The sequence below is a fragment of the Vicia villosa genome, unplaced genomic scaffold (assembly GCF_029867415.1).
Source record: "Vicia villosa cultivar HV-30 ecotype Madison, WI unplaced genomic scaffold, Vvil1.0 ctg.000011F_1_1, whole genome shotgun sequence".
Classification (NCBI taxonomy): Eukaryota; Viridiplantae; Streptophyta; class Magnoliopsida; order Fabales; family Fabaceae; genus Vicia; species Vicia villosa.
Genome location: NW_026704941.1, coordinates 66,999 through 92,594, shown reverse-complemented (window position 1 = coordinate 92,594; position 25,596 = coordinate 66,999). Strand labels below are relative to the sequence as shown.

Below are 25,596 nucleotides of genomic sequence, written 5' to 3'. Positions count from 1 at the left end.
TAAGATTAAATTGAAGAAGTTTTTAAAATATTTAAAAGTGAAAATAGCTGAAGTATTTGGGTATAAAATAGTTTTACATTGTCAATCAATCACAACCATGTATTCAATTAAATCATTTATTTATTTTAAAAATATTTTGATATGATACATTTATGATTTTTTATTAGATGACATGTAAAACTATTTTACACTATCAGTGCATATCCATTAAACTCATTTGTAAAATAAAAGTAAATCGTGGCTGCTAGCCTGCCTCAATTTTTTTTCCTGACTTTTAAAAAATTAATTTTTTACTTGATTTTTCTTTCATAAAAAATCATATAAAACAGGTGTTACTAGCGTGCAACGCTTTTTCTAAATGAAATGAAAACATTTGATATATATATAGCCACATTTTTTCATTATTAATTATGTTACCTTTTAACTTTTATATATATATATATATATATATATATATATATATATATATATATATATATATATATATATATATATGATTTTTAAAATAATGTTAATGTACTCACAAAAAATTATAATCTCCCTCTTCATTAAACCAATACTAAACTAATATGGTGAAAATATATATGGTTCTTAAAGTAACAACCCAAAAGATGACAATCTCTCTACATTAAATCAATAATAATATGATAAAAATATGTATGGTTCATAAAATAAAGGTACTATACCCATAGAAAAAAATAACAATGTATCTTCATTAAATATTGACAGCAAAGATGCATTTATACCAAATTGTTAATTGGAATTCCATGTTATAGTATCTCCAACATCTTCTAAGAATACAACAAAATTATAAAATAATGGCAAAAAAATTTTTTTTTGTCCTTTAAATATATTCTAGAGTTCATTTTGACCCTTGGTTTTTAAAAGTGTAAAGTAGTCTTTTAATTGTTCAAATAGTGTTAGAGAAATTCTTTCCGTCTGTTTTGGTCAAACGTTGTTTATCTAGTACGCGTGGCAATTTAGTTTGCAGTTATTCTTCATCATCTTCGTTTCCACCCTAAGGTTTACATATTCTGGTTCGTTTTCTTCACAAATCAAATTTGGGTTTATGAATTGGATGATTCCTAACTAAAATTGTGCATTGAAATCGAAGGTTTCATATGTGATGTATTCTGGGCGTTATTCGAACCTATCTAAACAAAACAGCTATGCAAGTTTTGATTCAAATGTATATACAAGCTCAAATATGTGATGGAAGCACATTTGTCCTTGTGGATACATGGTTGTTCTTCGTAGGGTATCAATTGTTACAACTTTTGGAAAATAATTTTGGGCTTGTCGACATTTCAAGGTAAGAATGATTTTGAATGTTCTTTTCTTTGTAGTGTCAACTGTAATAAATGTATCATTTGTTTTTATTCGCAGGTTTTATACAAGCTGTATGTGGATTTTTTTTATTCGTCCTATGAAGATGTGGTAGATAAGAATGACTAATTTTTTATGGAGCAAAAATGTAGGTTGGAGAAGCTAGCAAAAGAAGTTGATGCAGCAAAAATGGAGGTCGAAAATCTTAGAGTTACAAATGAGGAGCAGAAGAAAGAGATTGTGGAACTTGAAATTCAATTGAAAAAGATGGTGAAAGGGGCCAAATTTTTGAAGATTATGTTTTGTATTGTTGTCTCTGTGTTGGTATTTAGTATGTTATAAACTTGTAACATTTTGTGTAATTGTTCAGTTAATCATTTTGTGTTAGGTTATATCTGTTTGTATCAAGTTGTAAAATTTGAACAAGTTGATATTTGTATCAGTGGCTATCACTTTGAATGGAATAATTTTGAATGGGATAAATTTGAAGTCATATGAATCCATCTCAGTTAGTATAATATCTTTGCACCAGTTAATGTTGTTAGAAATTGAATATAATGTCTTTGCACTAGTTAATGTTTGATCCAGTATAATATTGTTAGAAATTGGGTATAATGTCTTCACACCAGTTAATGTTTGAAGCAGTATAATGCTGTTAGAAATTGAATGGTTTATTTGAATGGTTTATACCAGTAAGACATTGCTCATTTGAATGGTTTATACCAGTATACATCAGTTGACATTACACCAAAACAGATATGACAATGCTCATTTGATCTTTACCAAAACAACTAAGACAATGCTCATCTGAATGGTTTATACTAGTATACATCAGTTGACATTATACCAAAACAGATAAGACAATGCTTACTTGATCTTTACCAAAACAGCTAAGACAATGCTCATTTGATTTTTTACTAAAACACATTACTAATATTTCGTGTATGCACCATAATCTAACTTAAATTGAGTTCAAAAGATAACACACAACAAACAAGTATAAACTAAACTAATTTTTCTTCTTTGGTGTGGTTCTTTTTGTTGGTGTAGACCTTCTTGTTATTGGCCCAACTTCACTCTTAGTTGCACCCGATCTAGTTGTAGGTCCTGGTGGTATAAATGGTGTTGGTGCCCTCTTAACATGTAGCTTCTTTGGTCCTGGTTGAGTAGTTAAAGGAGATGCACTATTAGAAGTTACCTTATTTGCCCCTGGTTGAGTAGTTGGTTAAGATGCACTCTTAGTAGTTACCTTCTTTTCCCCTAGTTGAGTAGGTTGCTGAGATCCATGTGGAGTAGCTTGTTGAAATGCTTGTTGAGTAGGTTGTTGAGATTCTTGTTGAGTAGGTTGTTGAGATCCTTGTTGAGATCCTTGTTGAGTAGGTTGGTAAGATGCTTGTTGAGATGGTTGACTAGCTGGTGTCACCTTGCAATTGAGTTTGTTGTGACCGACCTTCTTGCACCTAATGCACTTGATAATGAAATGTGTTCTTCTCATTTTTCTATCAGAGCCATCAATCTCCCTTTAATATAGACTTCTCCTTTTCTTTGGTCTTCTAGGAATTTTCTTGTACTTAGATGGTAACACATCGCGATATTATATCATAACCCACATATCTGCTCCATTTACAGGATAAATCACATGTTTGTACATAGACATGTATGTTGATTTCTTGTAATACTCAGGGATATAATCACCAACCTTATGGTTCTTACTCTTCATAGCTTAAATTTCATGAATACGAGGAAGACATGTGAGTTCCCATCTTATACAGGAGCATATGTGATCCTTCAAACTAATAGGAAATGTATCTGCTAGATTTTTAAGGGGTCTCACTTCAAAGATGTGTTCATCTGACATCCTACAGCATAAAAATTAAGATCAACACAAGGTAGGCACATAAAATTTAGACACAAATTTCAATAAATACTTATGAGTAGGTAGACATCCTAAGGCATATATTTTGCAGCTCTGATTCTTTTCATTTCTCTTTCCCATGCTTGTGAGTAGGTAGATTTTGCAGCCTTCCATATAAATTCCTTCAGCATTTTTCTAGAATTTTTTTTCTAAAGTTGTTATAAAGGTGCCTAACACAGAATCTCTTCTCAACACCAGGGAGAGGCTCATCCATTGCAGGTCACAGACCATGCAATCACAAATGATAACCATGATCAGAAATGAAAACACAAGATTAACATCAAATATAAACATAAAACAAACATAAACATACCTTTTGTTGATAAAAAATGAGTGTGTATGCTAGACATTTATCTCTACCTCCAAGGTCATCAATAAGAAGCTCCAAAAAACCATGTACAACTATCCTTATTTTCACCCTCCACTACTGTAAATTCTATTGGCAGCATTTGATCATTGGGATCTCTACCTATGGCTGCCAGGATCTACCATTGGGATCTCTACCTATGTCTACATAACTTGAAGATCTCCTTACAGGCTGCATAGCAAATGTATAACCTTCTAAAATGGGTCATTTGATCAGCCTCACTTTCTTGAATAGGTTGAACATTTAGTTTTATAGTTGACCTTGGGTTTTGTTTTTAATATTTCATGACAATAGTTATAAATCCTAGTATAATCCCTTATGAAAGACCCGTCAACCATATCTTTAGCAGCAAATCTAGCTCTCATGGCCTTAGTCTTGTTGACCCCTACATTCCACTTCTTTTGCACCTTTTCCTTTATATCCTTAATCTTCATCCTAGGATTGGTTTTCAAGGAGTTACAAATCCTTTTGCTCGGCCATTTAATACTCATCGTCTTCATATTATACTCTCTACTACAACTATGAATATTAACCACCTTCCGTTATTGTCAAGAATTCTCATTTGTCAACTTAGCACAATATGCTTCCCAGTCACATTCATCCTTACATCTAACCCTTACTTTTACTTTGTCATTTTTAATGAACTTCAAGTTTCTTCCAGATTGTACTACATATGTGGTTATTGCCTCCTTAAAATCCCCTTTGATATTAAAAAACATTCATACTTCCTACTTGTAATTGGCCATGTCTTTTTGTAACTTGAACGTATGGTACTTCTTTCTTATAACTCCACTACTATCATCACTCTGATTATCACTCACTTTGAATATCGTTCACCAACTATTGATAATGAAGGAAAGATTAAGTTCAATAAGTTTGATTTGGAGACATATGCAGATGTAATTGCTATGTGGAGTACATTTCATCATTACATAGTTTAGAGTTTAATCGAGGTGGATGTGACACTTGTGAGATCAACCACGAGTATTCTAAAGATGATGAAACAACGTGAACCATTTATATGTGATGAAATGTCATGTTAGATTTAAGTTAATAAGTATCCATGTTATGTTATGTATTTTGTGTGTGATATAAAACGTCTATGTTAAATTATGTTATTTTTTATTTTTTTATTTGCCATTGTTGGTGTGTTCTGTGTTTGTGATACCAAAAAAGAATTTGAATTTCAATCTTCGAATAAATCCTAAACCAAATTGTTAAATTGTTGTTTGTGTTGTGTTCGTAATAATAAAGGTGAATCTAAATTTTACTATCCAGTCACACTCTTTGACCGAATTAATTACTTATATGTTTTGTTTACATGATAGATAAACATTAATATATATTTCAATATCTGAAAATATTTTTGTTTAACGCAATATTTGAAAATATTTATTTGTATTTTGTGTCATTGTGGTATATATGAATTATCAATAATAATTAAAGGCATATTTAGTCCCCAAATCTTTTAGTTTAATTTAATATTTTGTTTTGTCTCTTAACTAAAAAAGTTACAAATTAGTCTCTTAACTTCTCTTATGTTATTCTATTTGATCTATTCCGTCAAATTCTGGCAAAAAGACGTTATGGAGAAGTGGATAATGTGATTCAGTGAAAACTTAAGTGAAACCTCTATCTTATAGTATAAATGTTAAGTCAAATTTAGATTTTGAGTCATGCTGTATCTATGTCACTATAACTTAACCTTTTTTTTTTTTTAAATTGATGGAAGAGACCAAATAGTATAGCACAAATGAAGTTAAGAGACTAATTTATAATAATTTTTAATTAAAAAACTAAAGTGAAACATTAAATTAAATTAAATTAAATTAAGATAAGGAGTAAAACTATTTAATGTAATTTAGAAGTTTCACAAGAGGACTATTAAACATTTCCCATAAGATTTCCTCGTAGGATCTAATCAACAAAGATAGCAAATCAACCCATCAAAACCGTGGTTGTGCCACGTCACATAAACAAAAAAGTGAAATCAAGTGATTGCTTTTGCTAGCCTAAAGAGGGTGAATCAGCAAGTGAGGGTAAGGAGCCATGGCCAGTGCTGCATTTGCATCATCTCCACAAATTGCAACATTCCTTTCAAAATCTTCTTCTTCTTCTTTCCATTTCCAACCACGCTTTTCCTCTCTAAGTCTTCCAACAACTCCATCTTTCTCTCCCATTATCACCACATCCAGAAAACCCATCCTTTTTCAAACAAACTCCAAACTTCTCCCACTTCCCGTCGCTGCTGCAACTGCCGAAGACGCCGCCGTTGATGCTACAGAGCAATTGGTCACAACCACCGATGATGGAGTGTCCGTAGTCGTATCAGTTCTTTTCTTCATCGCCTTCATTGGCTTATCCGTTATCACTATTGGGGTATATTCGTAATTTGCTCCTCTATTTTTTACTCTTTTTTTTATAAACATGAATTAGTCGGTGTTTATTTGATTATTTATATGTCAGGTAATCTATTTAGCAGTAACCGATTTTTTGACAAAGAGAGAGAAGGAGAAGTTTGAGAAAGAAGAAGCTAAGAGTGGAAAAAAGAAAAAGAAGAAGAAAGTTGTTAGGGCAGGACCTAAAGGATTTGGTCAAAAGATTATTGAAACCGAGGAAGATGATTAATTCATAAGGTTCTCCAATCCATACTTGCAATGAAATCAGATTTATTTTCTCCTATGGTTTAGCAAATTGTGTAGTTATCACGATGTTTTAATAGAGAAGCGAGAAACATTATCGTCAATGACATGTTTGAGGATTCATGTGTTGGTTTCCATCACTGATTTTTATGGGTCAAACTTCAATCCTAGTTTGTTATCTTCTGTTTGAAATTTACTGCTACATTTGCATTTTTTTGTCGGGCTAGATTCTGGAGAATTGGCTATTCAATTGAGTATACAATTTATTGAGCATACACACATTACAAAGTAAGTTCATTCAAGGTATTAAAAAACCGTCGTGGTTAAAATATAGAAAACGGTGATGACAATATCAGTATCATCATCTACCAAAACCGTTTTGTCGCAGCCGTAGATCGTTTTTTAAAACCTTGAGTTCATTTATGTAACTTAAATTAAACTCCTATCACAAAATTTCATAGTAAATTACATTAAATATTTTAAACTCTTCCTACAGACTATATATAAAGTAATATGTAAAGAAAAATAACTCCAAGACTTGAACATCAAATTAACGAAATATTAAATATTGTTTAATTACAGTAAAAGTTTGTTTTCATCAGAGGAAATACACCATCTACTTACAATAAAAATTGAATGGAATTCCAACACAAAATCTTACTACAATTTTCCTGACCCTATAATCCATTATATTAAAATTTAAAATGGAAGTCTTAACTGCCAAAAACAACATAGTGTAGCTCATCTAAAGAATGAGATTGCTCTAAAGAGTTTGAGATTTTGCAAAATTGAGACACATTAACAATTTCAATATCCAAAATAATAGGTTGTCCTTAAAAACATTATCATTTTATCTCTAAATATTTATTAATCATCGATCACAAAAACAAAACATAAAAAGGTTGATCAACAAAACATAGATTTATCTAGTTTGGCAAAAAAAATACTAAGCCTCTTTCCAATTATAAGAAATTAGTAACTAAATGAATTAAGTTGAATATAGAACCTGTCACAAGCAGCTTTTTAAAAAGAACCATGTCCAAATGACTGGAATTTCCACCGTACAAAAGCTTGTATCAGTGAATAAACATGGTACAACATAACAAACAAGATATATATAATAGTGAAGGCAAATATGAGAAAGAAAAACTCTGCTTTCATCTAATAATGATAAACATAAACAGCTCTTCACATAGCAATATTTTGTACATTCTCGTCAGCTTATAAACTACCTCACCGTTTTATGAAAACTTTACATCCACCTTACCTTGCCTTGTATTGTCATTTTATCTTCCACTGCAGGGGCATCAGAGGTGTAGTAGTAGTATTACACATCTGAACCTTACCTCACTTAAATATTCTATGTATACACTACAGAATGTACAGTTCTCAATTACAAACCGATAATTTTATTACCAATCGGCCACAACTATCCATCACAGACAGATAAATAGATAGATAAACATAAATAACTCTTGCATGCAGAGGAGGAGATCACACTAGCCTCAGTTAGCTGTACAGACAACACTCTTTTTCTACTCTCACTCCTAAGCAATAATATGAGGAGACTGAGCAGCAATTCTCCTCTCTGCAACAAATTACATGTAATTAGTACCTTCTCATGCAATTACAAGAGTATATAAAAAGTTACATTCAATTAAGGAATAAATACGTACCTCCAGCAGCAACAAGTTTCTCTACACGGGCTACGATATGCTTTCCGTAAGTGTACTTTTTCAGTGCATTCAAATGAACTTTGATTCGCGAAAGAATTAGCTCGCGCTGTTGATCATCGCAGGTCTCCAGCACCTTCTGTACAACGTAATTAGCAAACTGATCTTTCATCATTGCCTGCATACAAGAGGGGATTGATTTATCATTTGCAAGATGACAAATTAGAATCAATTTTGTCGAGCAATACAGAAAGTTTGATATGATTCTATCTGCAGAACTTCTTAGTTTTTAAGGAATGTAAAGAAACCTGCAGAGGCTCATTCTCATCCGTTGAGCCAAGCATCTCATTTACAAGCAATAAGCGTTCAGCAGGACCTCCAAAGGTCAGACACTTCTCCACAACATTAGAGGCAAACTTCTGCTGGCTCATTTGAACTATATTGCCTGCTAATTCCTTGATAATTGTAGAACGCTCGTGAGGTTTACCATGCTCAAGGACATGCTGTTATTGAAAAGGAGAAGATGAAAGCAAAAATATCAGCTTATAAGTATAAATGACATGCTAAAGGGTAATTGCTCAATACAAGTGGAGTATGAAGTATTGGGTGGAGAGCAACTAGAAGTTTGGATCACAAAAGGACAGGATTTGAATTGAGTATAAAGCATGGTATGCTATGACATCAAGCAATAAATGCTTAAAGAAACAATAAGCAACAATTAAGACCAGACATTCTTAATAAACTTAGTATCAACCCATAAAAAATCTAAAAACTAGTCATTTAATATAGTTGACATAAAGAGTACTGTATGAGATGGTGTATATATCATAGAAAAAGGAGACAAGCATATTGTCAAAAACGAGTGGCCCGGCTGAGATTTTACTTGGCCCAAAGTGAAGAAAAGCTAGATAACTGCAATGAATTACAAAGCAAAACACCATAATAAAGTAAACCATACAAAAATTATGATTGTTAGGTGAACCACTTCGAATCAATAAGTGCAACAATAAATAGCTCAAATATAAGTAGTAGTAATGATGAATTAAAAACCTGGACAACATAGTTGCCATACTGATCCTGGGCTAACATGCTAACTGCTCCTAAAATCTCATCCATAACTTTTTGCTGTGTGCTAGGATCTTCACAGTGCTCCAGTACTCTCTGCCATGTGAAATAAATGGTATTACATTTTCGAGGACTTTAAACTGCACAAAAAAAGAGAAAGAAAAGCACTTAATAGATCTTACCTGTATCACCCGGCAACCATATGGATGGGTAGATAATGACACAACTTGATCAAAAAAAGTTGAGACAATAAAGTCAATTGCATCTTCAGGTACGCATTCAATACATTTCTGAATGACATGGTTGCCATTCTGATCTCGTACACAGCGCATGATATTACCATCAAGCTCTTGAACCATTTTAATCTTCTGGTCCAGATCAACAACTTCTATGGCCTAATTATATATACAAATTAAGAAAGGATGTCACATTCAGACAATTATGGACACAAAGCCACTTGAAATATCAACTACTGCACTTAATTGTCAATACCTTCTGGATGACTCGACAACCATACATTTGAAGGCTAAGCGTCAGAACATGGCCATAAAGCTTGTTGGCTAACTCTCTTCTCTGGGATGCAAGTCCGTGCTCAAAAAACTGTCGGATGCAAATTGTTACTCTACCAAGATTCATATTTATGCATGGTCAACATAGATACAAAGTAATAAATTATAATTACCTTCTGAACCACATAATTACCAAAGACATCAGTCATCAAAGCAAGAGCATGTGGAGTGATTTCTTGATAAACCATATTCTTTTCTTCAGTAGTTGCTGTTTCAAGCTTTTGTTGAATAAAACGGCTCCCATATTGATCAGCACTGCCAATAAGAGCAAATTCAATTAATTTTATTTTCCCCCAAGAATGTTGATAAATATTAGAAATAATTAACCAACAGAACACCAGCCAGGCTAAAAAGGTATACCTGAATTCAACAACATGGCCAGATATTTCAGAAAGCTCAAAACACTTTGTTTTATTGCTTTTAAACTCTTCCAACAGAGATGAAGCGAAGTTTTCATCCACGTTTCCAGCATCTAGGTGCCATGGTGCCATAACCCCAGCTACATTCCTCATTCCAGAAGCAAAATGCATATTCAGGTCATTATGCCTGATAGGACTGCCAGACCCAACTGGCGAATTGGATAAAGAGTTTGCCATTGGACTTCCCGGATAAGACAAACCAACACCATAAGCAGGATTTCCATAATAACCATGATGGTTGGAACCGCCAGATTTACCACCAAGTGGAACATTGTATTGTGACTTCTGGGGTGAAAGCAGAGATCCAAGATAAGCTTTCTGAAGCTCAAGTAAATTCATGTACGAATTTCCCAAGTAATTCCTGTCTGCAGATGGGTCATTAAGAGCACCAAGTTGTGCAGCAGCATACTCGGGTGTCCTCGAGTACTGAAGATACATTGGATCAACATAAGAAGCCTGAAGACCACCACCTACAGTTTGATTTCCCATTCTACTGAGAACATGCACATCAGATGGAGACGAACCTCCAGAGGGAAAACCACCTCCAAGGATTCTTGAGTCCATTCCAGGAGATGCCATTGCTGCAGCAACATTCTCAAACAGGGGTGGCAAGTTACCAGTTCCAAGTTGGTTAGCCATGAAGGATGCCAAAGCTGGATTTCCACCATACCCACTCAGGCCATAGTTATTAAATGATGAATTGGTACTGTCTGAAGTCTGGTACTGTGCAGGCAAGCCACCTCCACCACTATAAGGAGAGCTAGGTGATGCATTGAAATACGAGTTATTAGGAGAAACAGCAGACATTTGATGCTCGACCTGCCTATCCAAGGATGGACTTTTCATGTCTGGCCTGCTTCCGCCTCTCTTAACTGAATCAGAGTGAGCTGTTTTCTGTAAGTGTTGCTTGCCATGATCCTGACCACCTTGCATACCAAAAAGATATTTCTCATAATTATTAACATCAGACTCAACCTGTGATGGGAAATGGTTATCACCATCCAACACATCATCTGCTGACAATTTCATGCCAGACAAGGCTGAGACAATATCTGCAGACCCATTTTTGATGCCAGGTGATACATCAGTAAATGCTTCAGGACTGGTAATACCTCTCTTCTCAGCAGCAGCAACTCTCCCACTGCCAATCGGAGTGGGGCAAGGACTGGGAGCCCTAGCAATGTGTTGTGGATCAGGAGTAGTGCTTCGTGACAGGGAAGAGCCACCAAGTGCAGCAGCATAAGAATATGAAGCTTGAGAACCAACATTTTGGGATGCAGGTGACCCTTGAACATTTGATCCAGACCTTACACAATCAGCGGCTGAGGAACCGTGGCGCAAATGAGCCAGCTCTGCTTCAGCAGAGGATGTAATCTCAACATTTTCATCAAATGCATTACGACTGGCTGGACGAGAAGGAAAGCCAGTGACAGAGGAGCTGCGTCCCAAGTCATCCTGCACAAGTAATGGTTTGAGATGATCAGTAGAATGAAAAGGGTCAAGAAAGAGATAAATGTAAAATTTGAATATTCATACATTTAATATATAACATGTAGTGCAGGAAGTTCGCGTTTGATAATAGCAAGAAAAAAAAAATTTACAATCCGTAGGAAAGATAGATTGTTTCGCCCAAAAAAATAAAAAGATAATGAATTATCAAGCAAACATCCAAAATCGAATAAGAAATAAAAGATTAAGCTGAACGGATAAAAGGCTCTGAAAGATATGAATTCAACAATGTAGCAGCAAAAGAGCTCCAGGGCCATTATCAACATATGCTCAGAAGCTTTAAACTATGATGTTTACAAGTGTCCAAAAATATAGGATTATTAGGAAGTGCAGAATACGAGTCAAATCAATTAAATTTATGGTATTCAATATGTTAGAGGCCTTGGAAGTTTCAAACTTTCCATGTGCCCAAAAGATTTTACAGTGGACGCAAAGATCAAACTGAAAAGCGAAAACACAGAAATGAAACATGACAAATTCCAGTGAAAACTAAACAAATGCAAAAACCGAGTAAAACAAGCCAACAAAATTACAGAGCAATGAAAGAAACAAATCACCTGAAAAATTTCTGCAAGGCTCTTTTGTTTGCTTCCAAGACCAGGTCCTGGCAAACCAATGAGACCATCACCACCCCACTCAGCAGAGCCTCTAGCTTTTTCATCAACCACTCCCTCACTTTCTCTTTTCCTATTGTTAAAACCCGGAGGCGTAGCAAACACCGATCTACCACCACTATCATCAGCCCCATTAACTTTCCTCCTATCACCAATCCCACCAATTACAGAAGCTCCACCTTTTAGTCTCTGCGAAAATCTCCAATCCTCCTTTGATAGCATAGGAGGTGGAAGTCTAGGATTCAAATTCACATTCGAGTAATAATACGACAGATAAGCTGGATCAGACCTAAGCTCTTCCTCAGAACCAAAACCATCATTCCCAGAAAACTCCGAAATCCCAGCTACCCCGGTCGACCCACTTCCAAATAACCCACCAACTGCATTCAAAGAACCATCCACAGTTGGAGGAGCTGATCCACTCCTATACAAATTGACTTCATGTTCATGATCATCAACCTCATGCCGTCTTTGATCACGAAGCAACATCCCTATTTCCTTCTCAAATTCATCTCCAAACGAACCCTCGTTACCACCACCAATCACCGGCCTCCTACCCAATTCAGACAACATTTTTTCCTTCAAAAACTCAAACTGACCATCATCGCAGTTTTCATCACCTAAAACCTGATCACTACCCTTACCCCAGAACAAAACCCTAAACCGCTAAACAACTCAAAAACCCAAACTTTCATCGTCAAAACGCAGAAGCCCCATATTTACAACTTCAATAGCTCTCACTTGTATGTAAAACTGAAAAACAAAACTTAATTAAAATAACAATGATAATAATAATAATTGTAATAATAATAAAAATCAACTATCTTCATGAACATGAACACTGCAAGCTGAAACAAAACTAACCTAAGAATCAATCATCAAAAAAGCTTGAGAATTTGAGTATTTTAGATTGGATTTCCATAATTACTGACCGAAAACCGGAAACAAGAATCTAATCGGTGAGAAGAGAAGAAAGTGATGAAATCGAGTGTGATGATGAAAGCATGAATCTGGCGGCTATTGGTTCTTACAAGAACCCTTAGGGTTTTGGTCTAGAAGAAGAGAGGAATTTATACAATGATGATATCAAAAGCAAACCCAAAACACAAATTAAATTTTAGTTTTTTATTTATTTATATTTTTTGCAAATTAAATTTAAATATCCCGAATTTTTTTCTGAATTTATAAAATTGATATTAGAAATAAAAAATCCAAAAAAAGAGGAGAATTGACCAAGTGATGTGTATGTAGTGGTGTTATGAGAGAGGGAATTATTATTTGCTAAAATAAGTAAAAGAAGAATCTATAATAAGTTGACACGTAGTGTTGTTGAGAAAGACACGTAGTGTAATTAGATTCGATGTTTGAAGGAAGATAGGACACAGTATTGTAGTACTAGTATATTAGCTGAGTCCAGTTAAGTTTCTTCAACTGCCCATGACTCATTACTTCTTCTTTGCCTTCTTCTAGGACTTTTTGGGTAAGGAAGGACTAAGGATAGTTGGTTTTTTATCATCATATCATTTTATATTTTTTTGATAACCTTTTATTATCATATCATTGTTTGAGTAAAAAATAATGAAAAGTCCGGAAATTCTACTTTAATTTAATGATATTTATAGTAGATGTGTGCGATAATTGTGATTAGTTCGATTTAATGGTATTTATAAATTCGTGAGATATTAGTGATTATTTCCTCCTTATTTTGATAATTGTGATTACTTGGATTTAATGGTATTTATAAACTCATGAGATATTAGTGATTATTTCCTCCTTGTTTTATAATGAATACCGTTTTAATATAGTAATAATTATTATTTTTTAATATCAAATATCAATCAATATATTTGAGATAAAAAAAGTAAATTAATTTATTTATGAAAAATTCTCACCTCATCCCTTAAATCTCTCACGCACCACTTATTTGTCAAAATTGTACCTCTGCTTCCTCTGTAGACATACATCCGAAAATACTTTTTAAAAAATTTAATTTTTTAGGTTCTGTTTGATAAGACATGTTCTCGAGCTTATAGTTTATGTTTTATAAGTTCATATAATAATTTAGACTCGTTTGTTAACGGTCTTTTTATCACAAGCTTATAACTTATTTTACTAATTTATAGCTTATTTTCCAGACGCTATTTTAAATAGCGTTTTAGGTTATATCTTATAGCTTATTGTTTTTATCCTTTTTTATCCTTATTATTTTAATTAATATCTATTTTTAACTCTTATAAAAGTAATTTAATATTATCACCAATACTTATCAAAAAATTTCTACATCTCACAGTCATTTCCTTGATCACATCATTTTAAAAATATTTTTTGATCCTCTTTAACTTTTCTTTATGACTTGAAAATACATTTATAAAATTATATCTTATCTCAATCTTTTTTCTCCAAAATTTACCAAAATCTTTTTTTAATGGGTCAGCCCGAAGCCCGCTTGGCCCGGTCCACCCCAGTCCATAAAAAGCATAGGCCTGACGGGCCCGACCCGCGCTAAATTGTAGGCCTTATGGGCCGGTCCAATGAACCGAGTCCATTTTGACAGCTCTACATCTACGGAAGCAAATGACATAATTAAAATTGCGCCTAATGGCTACAAGATTTAATGGGTGCATTGGGAAAATCTCTTATTTATTTTTCTATTGCAGGAGAATTTGTATTCAATCGGTGCAATTGATAACATGTCTCAGTATATTAAAAATATATGAATATGATTTTGGTTTATATGTGAGTTTATTTTTTATCAAACACATATGTTTTTATTCATGATTTTCATTTAAATTTTTTGTGATGATTTATTTTAATAGAAAGAATTAAAATTAAAAAACAATATAAATATTGAAATAAATTTTCCCTTTTAATCTCTGAGGATATATAATAAATGCTATGTAGCATACATGTAGTCTGGTAAGTTTAAACCCGAAACACTCTACCATATTTTCTTCAATTGGTCTCACATTCTGAATTGGATTAAGGTTGCAAATTATCCTCAGCTTTTCCCAGCTGAAATGATGTGGATCAGTGACAGTACAAACAAGAAAGGTCGGAAAGCTAGATTGTCGGAAGGCTAGATTGTTGAAGTTGACATTTACAAAAATTGTTTGTGGTATCTGGCAGTTGCGTAATTCTACCATTTTTAGTAATCTTGATAGTTGTACAGCTAATATTATGGTTGAAAATATCATATATAGAGGCTGGAAAGATAAAGATCTAAGAGTTCACATTGTTAGGCTTACAATTTAGTAGTGTTTTTCCGTAGACTTTGTCCTTTTTGATTTGTTGGATCCAGGTGATCACATATAATTCATTGTTTTTTGAATTAATAAATTTTTTTTAGTTTAAAATAATAAAATAAAATAATATGCAACGTTGACTAAGTCAACATTTTTTTTTCATTGAATAAATTAATTTCTTCAACAAAGAAGTCAATTGTATGAATTCACCATAAAATTTTCCTTAATTATTTTAATTTACACTACTTTTAAAATGTTTATAAGGTTAATTTAGTAAAACTGGCAATATGATTATATTTCTTAAGTTGTGTGCAAAAATCTTAAACTATAATTATTTTAAAACTGAGAGAGTATAATTTATCTAAAATGTCTTTAAATAATTAGCTACTTAATTAGGTCATGTAAAATAACCTAATAATTAGCCAATAAATATAAACCTTATTATAGAAGAAGTCAAAATATGTTTTTTTTATTTATAGCTTATTTAACCATTTATATTTTATGGATTTAACATTTTCTTTTAAAAGAAACTATTCTCTCCGTTTTAGGAAAAACATTGTTTCAAAATGAATGTCATTCTCTTTTTTTAATGTATCAATGATTATTATTTGTTTTCAATTGTGTCATTTAATTATTAGCTTGTACATTATTTCTAACATATTAATAGGGTTAATTTAGTGAAAATGTTATGCCTTATAACAACATTATTGTATTTCTTATTTCGCGTGCAAAAACTTTAAACAACACTTATTTTAAAACGAAAAAAGTAATATAGAAGAGGAGTGCTCACAATTCTCTTTTCAACACTCTCTACAACACTTACTTAATTATTAGTAAAAACACGTGTGAGTCCTTACTTTAAAAATAGATTCCACATAAAATGGTAGGAGTAGGACCCACACATATTGTAACAAAAATGAGTGTTGTAAGAGAATGTTAAAAAAAATTCATATCATTTCTCTAATATAGAAATATTAATGTATTCAACTTTTTGAAAAAAGTTAAAATTATTATTTTCATTATAAAACTTCTACTTTTTCTTTATTTGTTGTCAAGTTATTTTTCGGAAATAAATAATTTTTATTTTTTGAAAACAATTTTTTTTTTTCTTAAATAAAATTTCATTGTTTTTTGATAATCTATACTTTTTCAATTTTTTTAATTTAAAAAAATTCAAGAAAAAATATTATATTTTCCAAATTTTAAGAAATAACTAAAATTTAAATTAAAAAATAATCTGTTTTTTTTCAAATTTATAAACAATTGGTTTTAAAATGTTTTTTATAGAAAAATCATTTATAATTGATTTTTTTTCGAAAAAAAGGTTTTATAATCATTTTTATAATTAATATGGATTGAAATGTGATTATAATTATAAATTTAAATTATTTAAATAATTTTAAAATAATTATAATTTGATTTCTAAAAATAATCAACAATCGTAATCTCTAGTTTCATTTTACTTTTCTACAAATGCTTCGTTATTTATAGCCATTATTGAAACAGATTTGTACCCCAAGGAAAATACTACTTTTGAAACAAAGATTATGTTGCCAACTAACACCACCTTCACGAACATGCCTATCTTGTTGTCAAACAAACACTAGCATCCAACAAAGCTTTCCGACATCCTAGTTTCACATTCCACTTCTAGTGATTTCTATGTAACCTAGCACAAAACATTTTCTTACTCAAACACAAAACAATATTAAAACAACAAAAATATGCAACAACAAATCCAAAACAAAGTCTTATCAAAGGTGTTACCGAATAGTCTTAAAAAGGTGGTATGTGAGGTGATTTCAAAAAGAAAAAAAAATTGTTGGTAGTCAAATTCTCGATGAAATTTTAATCACAGATTAAGGTAAGAGAAAAAAAAATAAGTTGACTTCTAGAAGACCTTTGATTCGGTTGATTGAGTTATGTGAGCTTGTAGAAAAGTATTTTAATCACAGATTATGTGAACTTTCGTTTATCGAGAAAACGAAAGTTGAAATATGATGAAAATATCGCTTTGGCGAAAGAGTGTAGTGCAATCATCCAGAGGAAGTTTCCACACAAAAATTCACTGATTCATGTAGATTTAATATTATTTGCTTAATTGGTTCACTAAAAATTAATCATGCATTATGTGACTTAGGAGCTAGCATCAATCTTATGTTTTTATCCATGATAGAGCCAACACAAATGACCTTGACTTTAGTTGATCGTTCGATCACGTATCCATATGAAGTGTTGGAAGATGTCCCGGTTAGAGTTGATGAGTTATTGTTTCAAGCTAATTCTGTAATTCTTGACGTGCTTGAGGATTCATAAATACCATTCCTATTTAGAAGACCATTCTTGGCAACAAGTAAAGCTCTCATCGATGTGGCACTAGGAGAATTGATATTGAGATTTAACGAAGAAAAAGTTGTCTTCAACGTGTTTGAAGCGTTGAAGTGCCACAAGGAAAATCCTTAGTGCTACCAAGTAAGCATGATGAAAGAAAAACTGAAAAATCTCAAAGGGAAGAAAATGGTAAGAGTGTAATTTTAGGTAGACCGGGAAGTTGTCTTGTATAAATCTCGCTGGAATGGATTGCTAGGTATGTGGGAGGCTAGAACTTCTGGTACTTTTATTGTGAATGGATTTTTTGCAGGTGGAGCTATTGAATTCATTGATCCATGCGATACGTGCACCTTTGTGGTGAAAGGAAGGAAGTTGATTTCCTATGAAAGAAGTGAAAAGCATCGGAGACGATTTCTCTAATGCTCGCAGAGCCTTAGACAATAGATTCAAGCTAGTGACGTTAAACAAGCTTTTAATGGGAGGCAACCCATCATTTTCATGTTCCTCGCAATTTAGAATTTTAACCAATTAATTTTCATTTATCTGTTAATGTGTGTTGCATGTATAGCTTGTTGTTGAAGAAAAAGGAAAATAATGCCAAAGAAAAAATAGAAGGAAGAAGTGGAAAAAGAGAAAAGAAGAAAGAATTGAAGGAAAAGGGGACTGGAATGAACATGGAAAAGAAAAATCCCATCGCGAGGCGATACACCCCACCGCGTGTGCAATATTGACTTTAGAGAGACGAAATATAGACGTTTGGGCCTACCATTAACCATCGTGGCGCGATAACATGGAACGCAGGCACGATGCCACATTACCTTTGCCACTTTTAGCTATTTCATCCGTACAGATTTCTAAACTCCTCTCTTATACTCATATTCTATTAACTTTATTTCAATTTTTGTGCTATTTGTGTTCTTGAGCTTGTCCATATGGCACCCAAAGGAATCTTCAAAACTCAAGATACCTCATCATTCAACTTCCTCTAACGCCCAAACCTTTTCATCTTACCTATTCGCCTTTTAAAAGCATAAAAAAAACAGAATATGATCTGACACTACAGTGTAGTAAAGGAGAGAGCTTTTGAGGTTGATAACTTGGAAGGCTATGAGGAGTTGGTTAATGTGTTAGGAACAAGAGGTTAGACTCAATACAATAGTTCGATCAAAAAGGCCAACCAATCTATTGGGCTAGAGTATATGCAAATTCCGCTCACCGCCAGTTCAAATATTACACATCTTATGTTCAATAGATGAGAGATGTTGCATTAAGTGAGAGTGTGAAGGAGATAATGTTAGCTGAATTTTGTCATCCTGGGTCTTAGTGGGTAATTGCTCAAGGGAAGATGTTGTAATTGCACAGTAATGACATGCGACTTATCCTTTGAGCCTGGACATCATTTATTTTTCAAACTTTAGAGACAGCTTCCAAGCAAGCTAAGTTTATTGTGAAGAGATTCCATATTTTGCTGGCTATTCTGAATAATGAACCAGTTGATGTTGGGATGTTGATTGCATACAACATCAAATACATGGATAACGCTCCACAAAGAACTTGTAAATATTTATGTGTTATTAATAAATTATGCGGGTTAGCTGGAGTGCAAGCCCAACCTTATGATGTAATGGTTGGTCCAATAATAACAATCAACACAAGTGCCATGAGACGAATCCCGACACCTCCATTACAAGAAGAAACACGAGAAAGAACATCCAAATGTCTACCGTCATGAAATTAATCAACCAGAATGAGCCCCACGTCACCGGCAAGAACTTAACTACTTGTAAAGGCTTGAGGAGTACGGTGTGGGTATGACAAATTGGGTAAATAAAATCTCGCCCATTTTTTATGGTAGCCCACCAAGATTTATAATAAGCTTTCAGAGCTTATATGATGATCAAACAGAACACATTTAGGTCCAGAACCTGCGGGAACAATTTCCCACATTTGTTACTATGGAGACCTACTTCATAGAGAAAACCCAATATTTGCATAATAGGAGAACTTAAATGAGGACTTTATGGGCCAGACAGGATCAGAGATATCAGGATGATATTCAGGGTTTGAAACAACCAATTTTTAGGGTTTGAAACAACCAATAAGAATAGAGAAAATTTAAATTTATTTTCATGGATACGAACCTAAATTTTTAGGGTTTGAAACAACCAATTTTTAGGGTTTGAAACAACCAATAAGAATAGAGAAAATTTAAATTTATTTTAAATTTAATTTATTTTAAATTTAATTTATTTTTTAATTGGATTCATAAGTGATTGTGATTGAGTGGTTAGAAAAAAAATTATTTTAATTATTTAATTAATAAAGTATTATGATTGATTGTTTGGAAAGGCGACATTTTTCCAAATTCATATGAATGTATATCACATTTTTATAATTTACTTGTATCTTTTTATTGTTAGTTTCATTTGATAATTTATTAACATATATTTTAATAAGCTATCAAATTTTGATTGAATAATTATTAGTCTCTCAGTTTTAAAAGGTGACATACTTAAGAATTTTTTACTTTTTATACTAATAACAAAAATAAAATATATTTTAATTATTATTTATACAAAGTGATAGAATAATAAATATAAAATATTAATTATATATTATAATTGAAAGATAAAAATTAAAATTATATTAAAAATTAAAAGTAACATTTAATATTATGACAAAAAAAAATTTAAAACATAACACTTATTTTAAAATGAATGGAGTAATATTTTTTTTTATAATACAGAGGGCTAAAATGCCCGAAAGAAAAACAACTACAAGGCGACTAAAGGAATAGAAACCATCACAGCATCAAGATCTAACCGATCAACAAGGAAATCAGGAGCTTTATCAAAAAAAGATAAATTTCTTTTCAATGCACTCATGATTGGCCAGAAGAGTAATAATCTAAATTTGAGAGTTTGTGAATGAAAATTTCTTTAGCCTCCTCCCTATGGAGGTCACGCCCAGCGAAAATCCCAAAATACCCCTGCTTCGGAAATGAACTTCCGAAGCGTTTTTTTTTTTAAAAATTTCCACAATTCGGAAGTGCATCTCCGAAAACACCCCATGGGGGGTGTCTTCGGAGATGAACTTCCGAAAACACCTCATGGGGGGTGAATTCGGAAATGAACTTTCGAATTATGCAGAAATTGTGTTTTTTTTGTGTTTTTTTTAACAGTATCGCATTTTAATTAAACGCAAACGCCAAATAAAATAAGCAACAGATAAACTGAAAATACTAATATGATAAATCAAATCCAAATAATATATACAAGCCGAAAATAATAATAATACTGTGCGAAAGATACAATCCGAAATCAAAAAATAAATAAACCCGACCACTACTGGGTGTGCCTAACTCTTTCACCCTGGGCCCTCCTCTACCGCCTGTACCCCGCCGCACGGCCCGCATCAGTGACGATCATCTCCATCACGGCGACTGCATCTGGACCGCCCTGATCAACGATACCTCGATCCAACGCGTCCCGCCCAAGCATCTCTATCCGCTGGCAGATTGGCATGAGATCAATGGCGTGGTCATCCTCGGCCTGCTGGTTCTCCAGGATCTCCTCGTGTGCTGGCCTAGGAGCGCCGAGAACGTCGGGTCTCAGTAGAGGATGGGACACCCGATAAAACCATGTGACGTACCCCTCCTTACTGTGCCAGTCCTGTGTGACCCGAGTGAGACGGTACACCTGCGGTACCACATGATGCTGTCAGTCCGCCCATATGGCAGTGAGCTGCACTCGGGTCATTGTGTCGGGAGCAGCCTCAAAAGGTGACCTGGGTATCCGCTGCACGAATCCGAACTGACGCATGCATCGCTCAGGGAGATACTGGACCATGATGCCGGTCCCGCATGCCAACCAGCCTGAATATAAAGCAATGTCGTCAAAGGGGACAATCCGAGCGTAGTCGACGAACGACCTCCAGGTGACGTCGTCGTGCATCGTGCGGTCCAAGTACAAACGGTATGGTCCCACCACATCGTTCCCCCTCTGGAGAGCGTATCTGGCGGCCCTGGGCATGGCGTCCACGTATGCAGGATCGTAGCGGAAGCCGTGGATGCGGGAGAAGTAGGAGATGATCCAGCTCTGAAACACAAACACGATAATGTATTAAAAATAAATACGAAACATAAATAAATAAATAAATACGATAATGTATTAAAATAAAACGTACCGTAAGTAGTGTGCAGGATCCGAACAACTGCCTCGTCCTCCAGTTGGAGGCCTCATTCAGCTTCTGGTAGAGGTATGCCAGAGTAGCTGCCCCCCAGTTCCACTAGTGAACACTTTCCAGGTCCGTGAAGTAGCGGAGGTAGGTCACGTCGACGTACCTTGCACTCTTGTCCACAAAGCATGCAGCGCCTACCACATGCATGTACCAGCACCGGAGAGCGCAGCCGCGGTGATACTGTGTGAATAGCTCGTCACCCTCACCCTCGACCGCCGCGTCCAGGGGGTGCTCAAAATAGCAGCTCAGTGTGGTGAATCGGGCATGAGGCCCAGATGTCGTGACGAACTCAAAGTGAGCAACCTCGTGCTCCATGCCCAAATAAAGCGTCATCCACTTAATGGCCTCGACCCTCTGGATCTTGGATTGGTGCAACAGCGGCCCCCTGATCGGCAGGTGGAGAAGACACTGCATGTTATGCAAGGTGTAATACGGTGAACTGACTTTTTATTAATCGGAATGTCGCGGTAAGCAAGAGTCGCCACCGACTTTTATTTTATCCAAACAAATTCAGAAAGGCAAAAAGAAACAGAAAAAAAACCTTTTAAGAAATCTGAGTTCGGGGGGTAATTTATGCAAAGGGAAGGTGTAAGGCACCCTTTGCATCCATGGTTTTCCATGGGCTCTTAATTGCTTTGCTTGCTCGTTTGTTTAGAAAATGTAGATGAAAGAGATAGGGACTTTAGCTTGTGAATAAGCGTTGCCCTTTTGAAAAATTATGAGAAAGAATATAATAAAAAGGTTTGAGCATTGCAAGGCAATTAGGGGCAATTACCTTAAACTCAGATAATAGGTCTCTTTTTAGCCTTTCAGAATGAAAGGGTCTATCCTTGCCATAAGAGGGCAGGAAGCCTTTCGTTTGGAGGTTGAAGGGTCATCGAAGCATCCTTTGCCATAAGACTGTCCCATGCCATAGAAGGGCAGGTAGTCTAAGGCAAGGATCAGAATAAGCCATTTCGTAGGCAGCCAGAAGATACCTCAGCCTTTTCCGTAGGCAACTTCCGAGGGTCGAGGTCATTTGTGTATCGAAGGCAGCATCATTTAGGGTCGTGACCTTTTTATCGAGGCAACATGGCTGAGGTATCCTCGTATTCGAGGGACGTGGCTTATTCTGCAAAAACACAAAGGCAACAGGCAACAAGGCAACAAGCAACAGAGAGGGTTACCCAAAAGCGTGCGTGTGTGCACCAATCATGTGATTATATTCAATTATATTATCTTGTAAAATTAGTGATTCTATGTTCAATTCAAAGGTTGCACTCCCTAGGATTACTAACCACGCATTTAAATAGTATAACCAAAACAGATATGGGGGAGGGAAATTGTAACCAGCGGATCCCTTAATAGGGTTTGACATAAGTAATAATTAAAAACAGAAGAATAAAAGGTTAGAGTTTAGGGTTACCAACACTCATAGCCTTGGCGGTCAACAAACCCTGAAAATTGAAAAGGAAAGAATAAACAGAAGAGAGTGAGTGTATTATTTGTTCAGAGGCAACTAGGGTTAACCCTAGAAATAAACATAACAATACAGAAAAAAAAGGTAAAAGAAACTTAGCTTCGATTGATGAAGGTTGAGAATTGGAGGTAGATTGAAGCATTGACTCTGACCATCTGATAATTGAATAGAAAAATAAGAGGAAGTGAGCGTATGGCTAATTCAATGGCAACCAAATTTAACCCTAATTTGATAAAAACAAAATAAAATAGAATGATTATTTTAAAATAAATATGAAATAGGACTTAGCTTTTGATTTGATCTGATGTGGTTTGTAGTCGGAAGGCACTTGAAGGATAACCCTGAAAAGGTACAAAGAAACAAATATCTCAGTGTATGGAATGATCTTAGTAATCCCTAATTAGGGTACGAATAAGAAATATAATAAATAAAGTCAATTTTAATTAATTATTGGTTTTCAACCTAATTAATTAAATCGACAAGAATAAGGTTTCGATTAAATATCTCATCCTAAAGTGTATTTTATATCAATGGATAAAATTAATAATCAACTACACAATTTAAACAATTTAAATTAACTAAAAAACAATTAAAATACAATTAAAACAAATAAATATATTTTTATTATTTATTATGTTTTAGAAAAAAGAAATTAAGTTTTATGTAAAAAAGAAATTTGTTTAAAAGGGTTTTAAAACAAATAATCAAAACAAAAATAAAAAACTAAATTATGTAATTAAAATAAAAGAAAATTAGAAAACTTAGCTGAATATTCTGGTGTGGTGGGCCTGGGAAGGACCATGGTATGTCTGCGTCTTTAGAGGCGTAGGATTTGATTTCATGAAGATCCTGTGGTTGAGGCTGAGGGTGCATCATGAGTGCGCCTAGGCTGAGATGCGCTGGATCTACAACTATAAGGAATCCAAGAAACAAAGAAACAAAATAGTGTGGAGGGCGAGAATCGAACCCGCTCCCTGCTGCATGACGTCCATACGCGCTTCCTTTTACCATCAGGCCATGTGCTGTTTGCTGTCAAGAAGCTACCTGATACAAATAATATACAAAAAAATAAAATAATTCCAAGAAATTAAAATTGAACAGGCTGCGCGCTACTACTGTTCATCTTCTCCGTTATCGCGATATCCATGGCCGACTCTGCAAACCTCTTCCATTCCTGCGAAACAATCACAAAAAACGCACAACAAAAACCCATATCGATTGTAAATGACCATACAGATTCGATGGACCCCTCAATTCGGCCTAAGATCGCTTCTAACAATGGCCCCCAAATCGTTAGGTCGAAACCCTAACTATGGGGATGTTCTCTTCCTGCGCTAAAAAATTCAATTGAATCGTCCAGAAATCATGGGAACAAGATTATAATCACGTATATGCCATCAAATTCAACGAAATCTACCTTCATGTGTGAAACCGAAAAATTCAAGAAAAAAAAGCTTGAAATCAACAATGGTGTATCATTCATATTGTCATATAAATACACGTAAATCTCCAGAATTAATCACAACATAGTAATGAATACAAATATGCGATGGAAATTCATAGATAATGCATGAATGATTGAAATCAAGCTTAAGTAAGAATGTGCAAACCATAAGCTATGGAAGATATGTTCTTGAGGTTTTAGCCTTGGGACTGAACGAAAACCTCTCTGTGATTCCCTAGGAAGAGATTGAAACCTCCAGAAATCCTTGAATTAGCCTCCACCTTCGAATTCAATCTCTCACGTTTTCTTGAATTTTCAAGAACTTTAATCTCACTTTTTGTGGCAGAAACCTTGTCCAAAAAAAATCCTTTTAGTCTGATCACCTTTGTGCTTTTATATTGCTTTGAATTAGGTTAGAATCATGGAATACAATCTTTGCAAATCAAGATTTTGATATTTGATTTTAGCAAGAATATTGAATCTTTCTCTTTTGGTTTTCAATCAAGCTTGTACGATTCTTTCTTCCCAAAATCAGATTTTTATGACCTCTTTTTTATTATTTTTTATTCAATTCACCACTTGTGGTATATCCATTTATTTAATATTTTTAGTGATTTATTTAATATTTAAATGAATATAAATTCACATAAATACAAATAAAATCATAAAAAATAAAGTGATGGATTTAAAAGCTTCTCTTAGGGTCATGGGCTTTCTTGGAGGTAAGATTGGGCTTCTTCTTTTTGTACCTAAACACATTAGTAAGGGCAGACAAACATCAA

The 25,596-nt window shown here is 34.1% G+C and overlaps 2 protein-coding genes across 3 annotated transcripts; one reads left to right on the top strand and one right to left on the bottom strand.

Annotated features, from left to right (window-relative positions):
- The first annotated feature begins 5,550 nt into the window (after positions 1 to 5,550).
- On the top strand, positions 5,551 to 6,428 carry LOC131621821 (uncharacterized). Its single transcript, XM_058892858.1, has 2 exons — positions 5,551 to 5,987; positions 6,075 to 6,428. Exons 1-2 carry the CDS (start codon positions 5,658 to 5,660, stop codon positions 6,234 to 6,236), a joined length of 492 nt encoding a protein of 163 aa, XP_058748841.1. The 5' UTR covers positions 5,551 to 5,657; the 3' UTR covers positions 6,237 to 6,428.
- Positions 6,429 to 7,386: 958 nt separating this feature from the next.
- LOC131621820 (pumilio homolog 2-like) lies at positions 7,387 to 13,229 on the bottom strand. 2 transcript variants are annotated; one of them, XM_058892856.1, is made up of 10 exons: positions 12,964 to 13,229; positions 12,043 to 12,852; positions 9,918 to 11,431; positions 9,671 to 9,812; positions 9,481 to 9,588; positions 9,171 to 9,383; positions 8,974 to 9,084; positions 8,232 to 8,426; positions 7,927 to 8,101; positions 7,387 to 7,838 (listed from the first exon to the last, which is right to left on the bottom strand). In XM_058892856.1, the coding sequence occupies exons 2-10, from the start codon at positions 12,670 to 12,672 to the stop codon at positions 7,798 to 7,800; spliced, it is 3,129 nt and encodes a 1,042-aa protein (XP_058748839.1). In that variant the 5' UTR covers positions 12,673 to 12,852; positions 12,964 to 13,229; the 3' UTR covers positions 7,387 to 7,797. The 2 variants fall into 2 exon arrangements, with proteins under 2 accessions (XP_058748839.1, XP_058748840.1); XM_058892857.1 differs by having other exon boundaries at positions 13,032 to 13,229.
- Between the last annotated feature and the right edge of the window lie 12,367 nt (positions 13,230 to 25,596).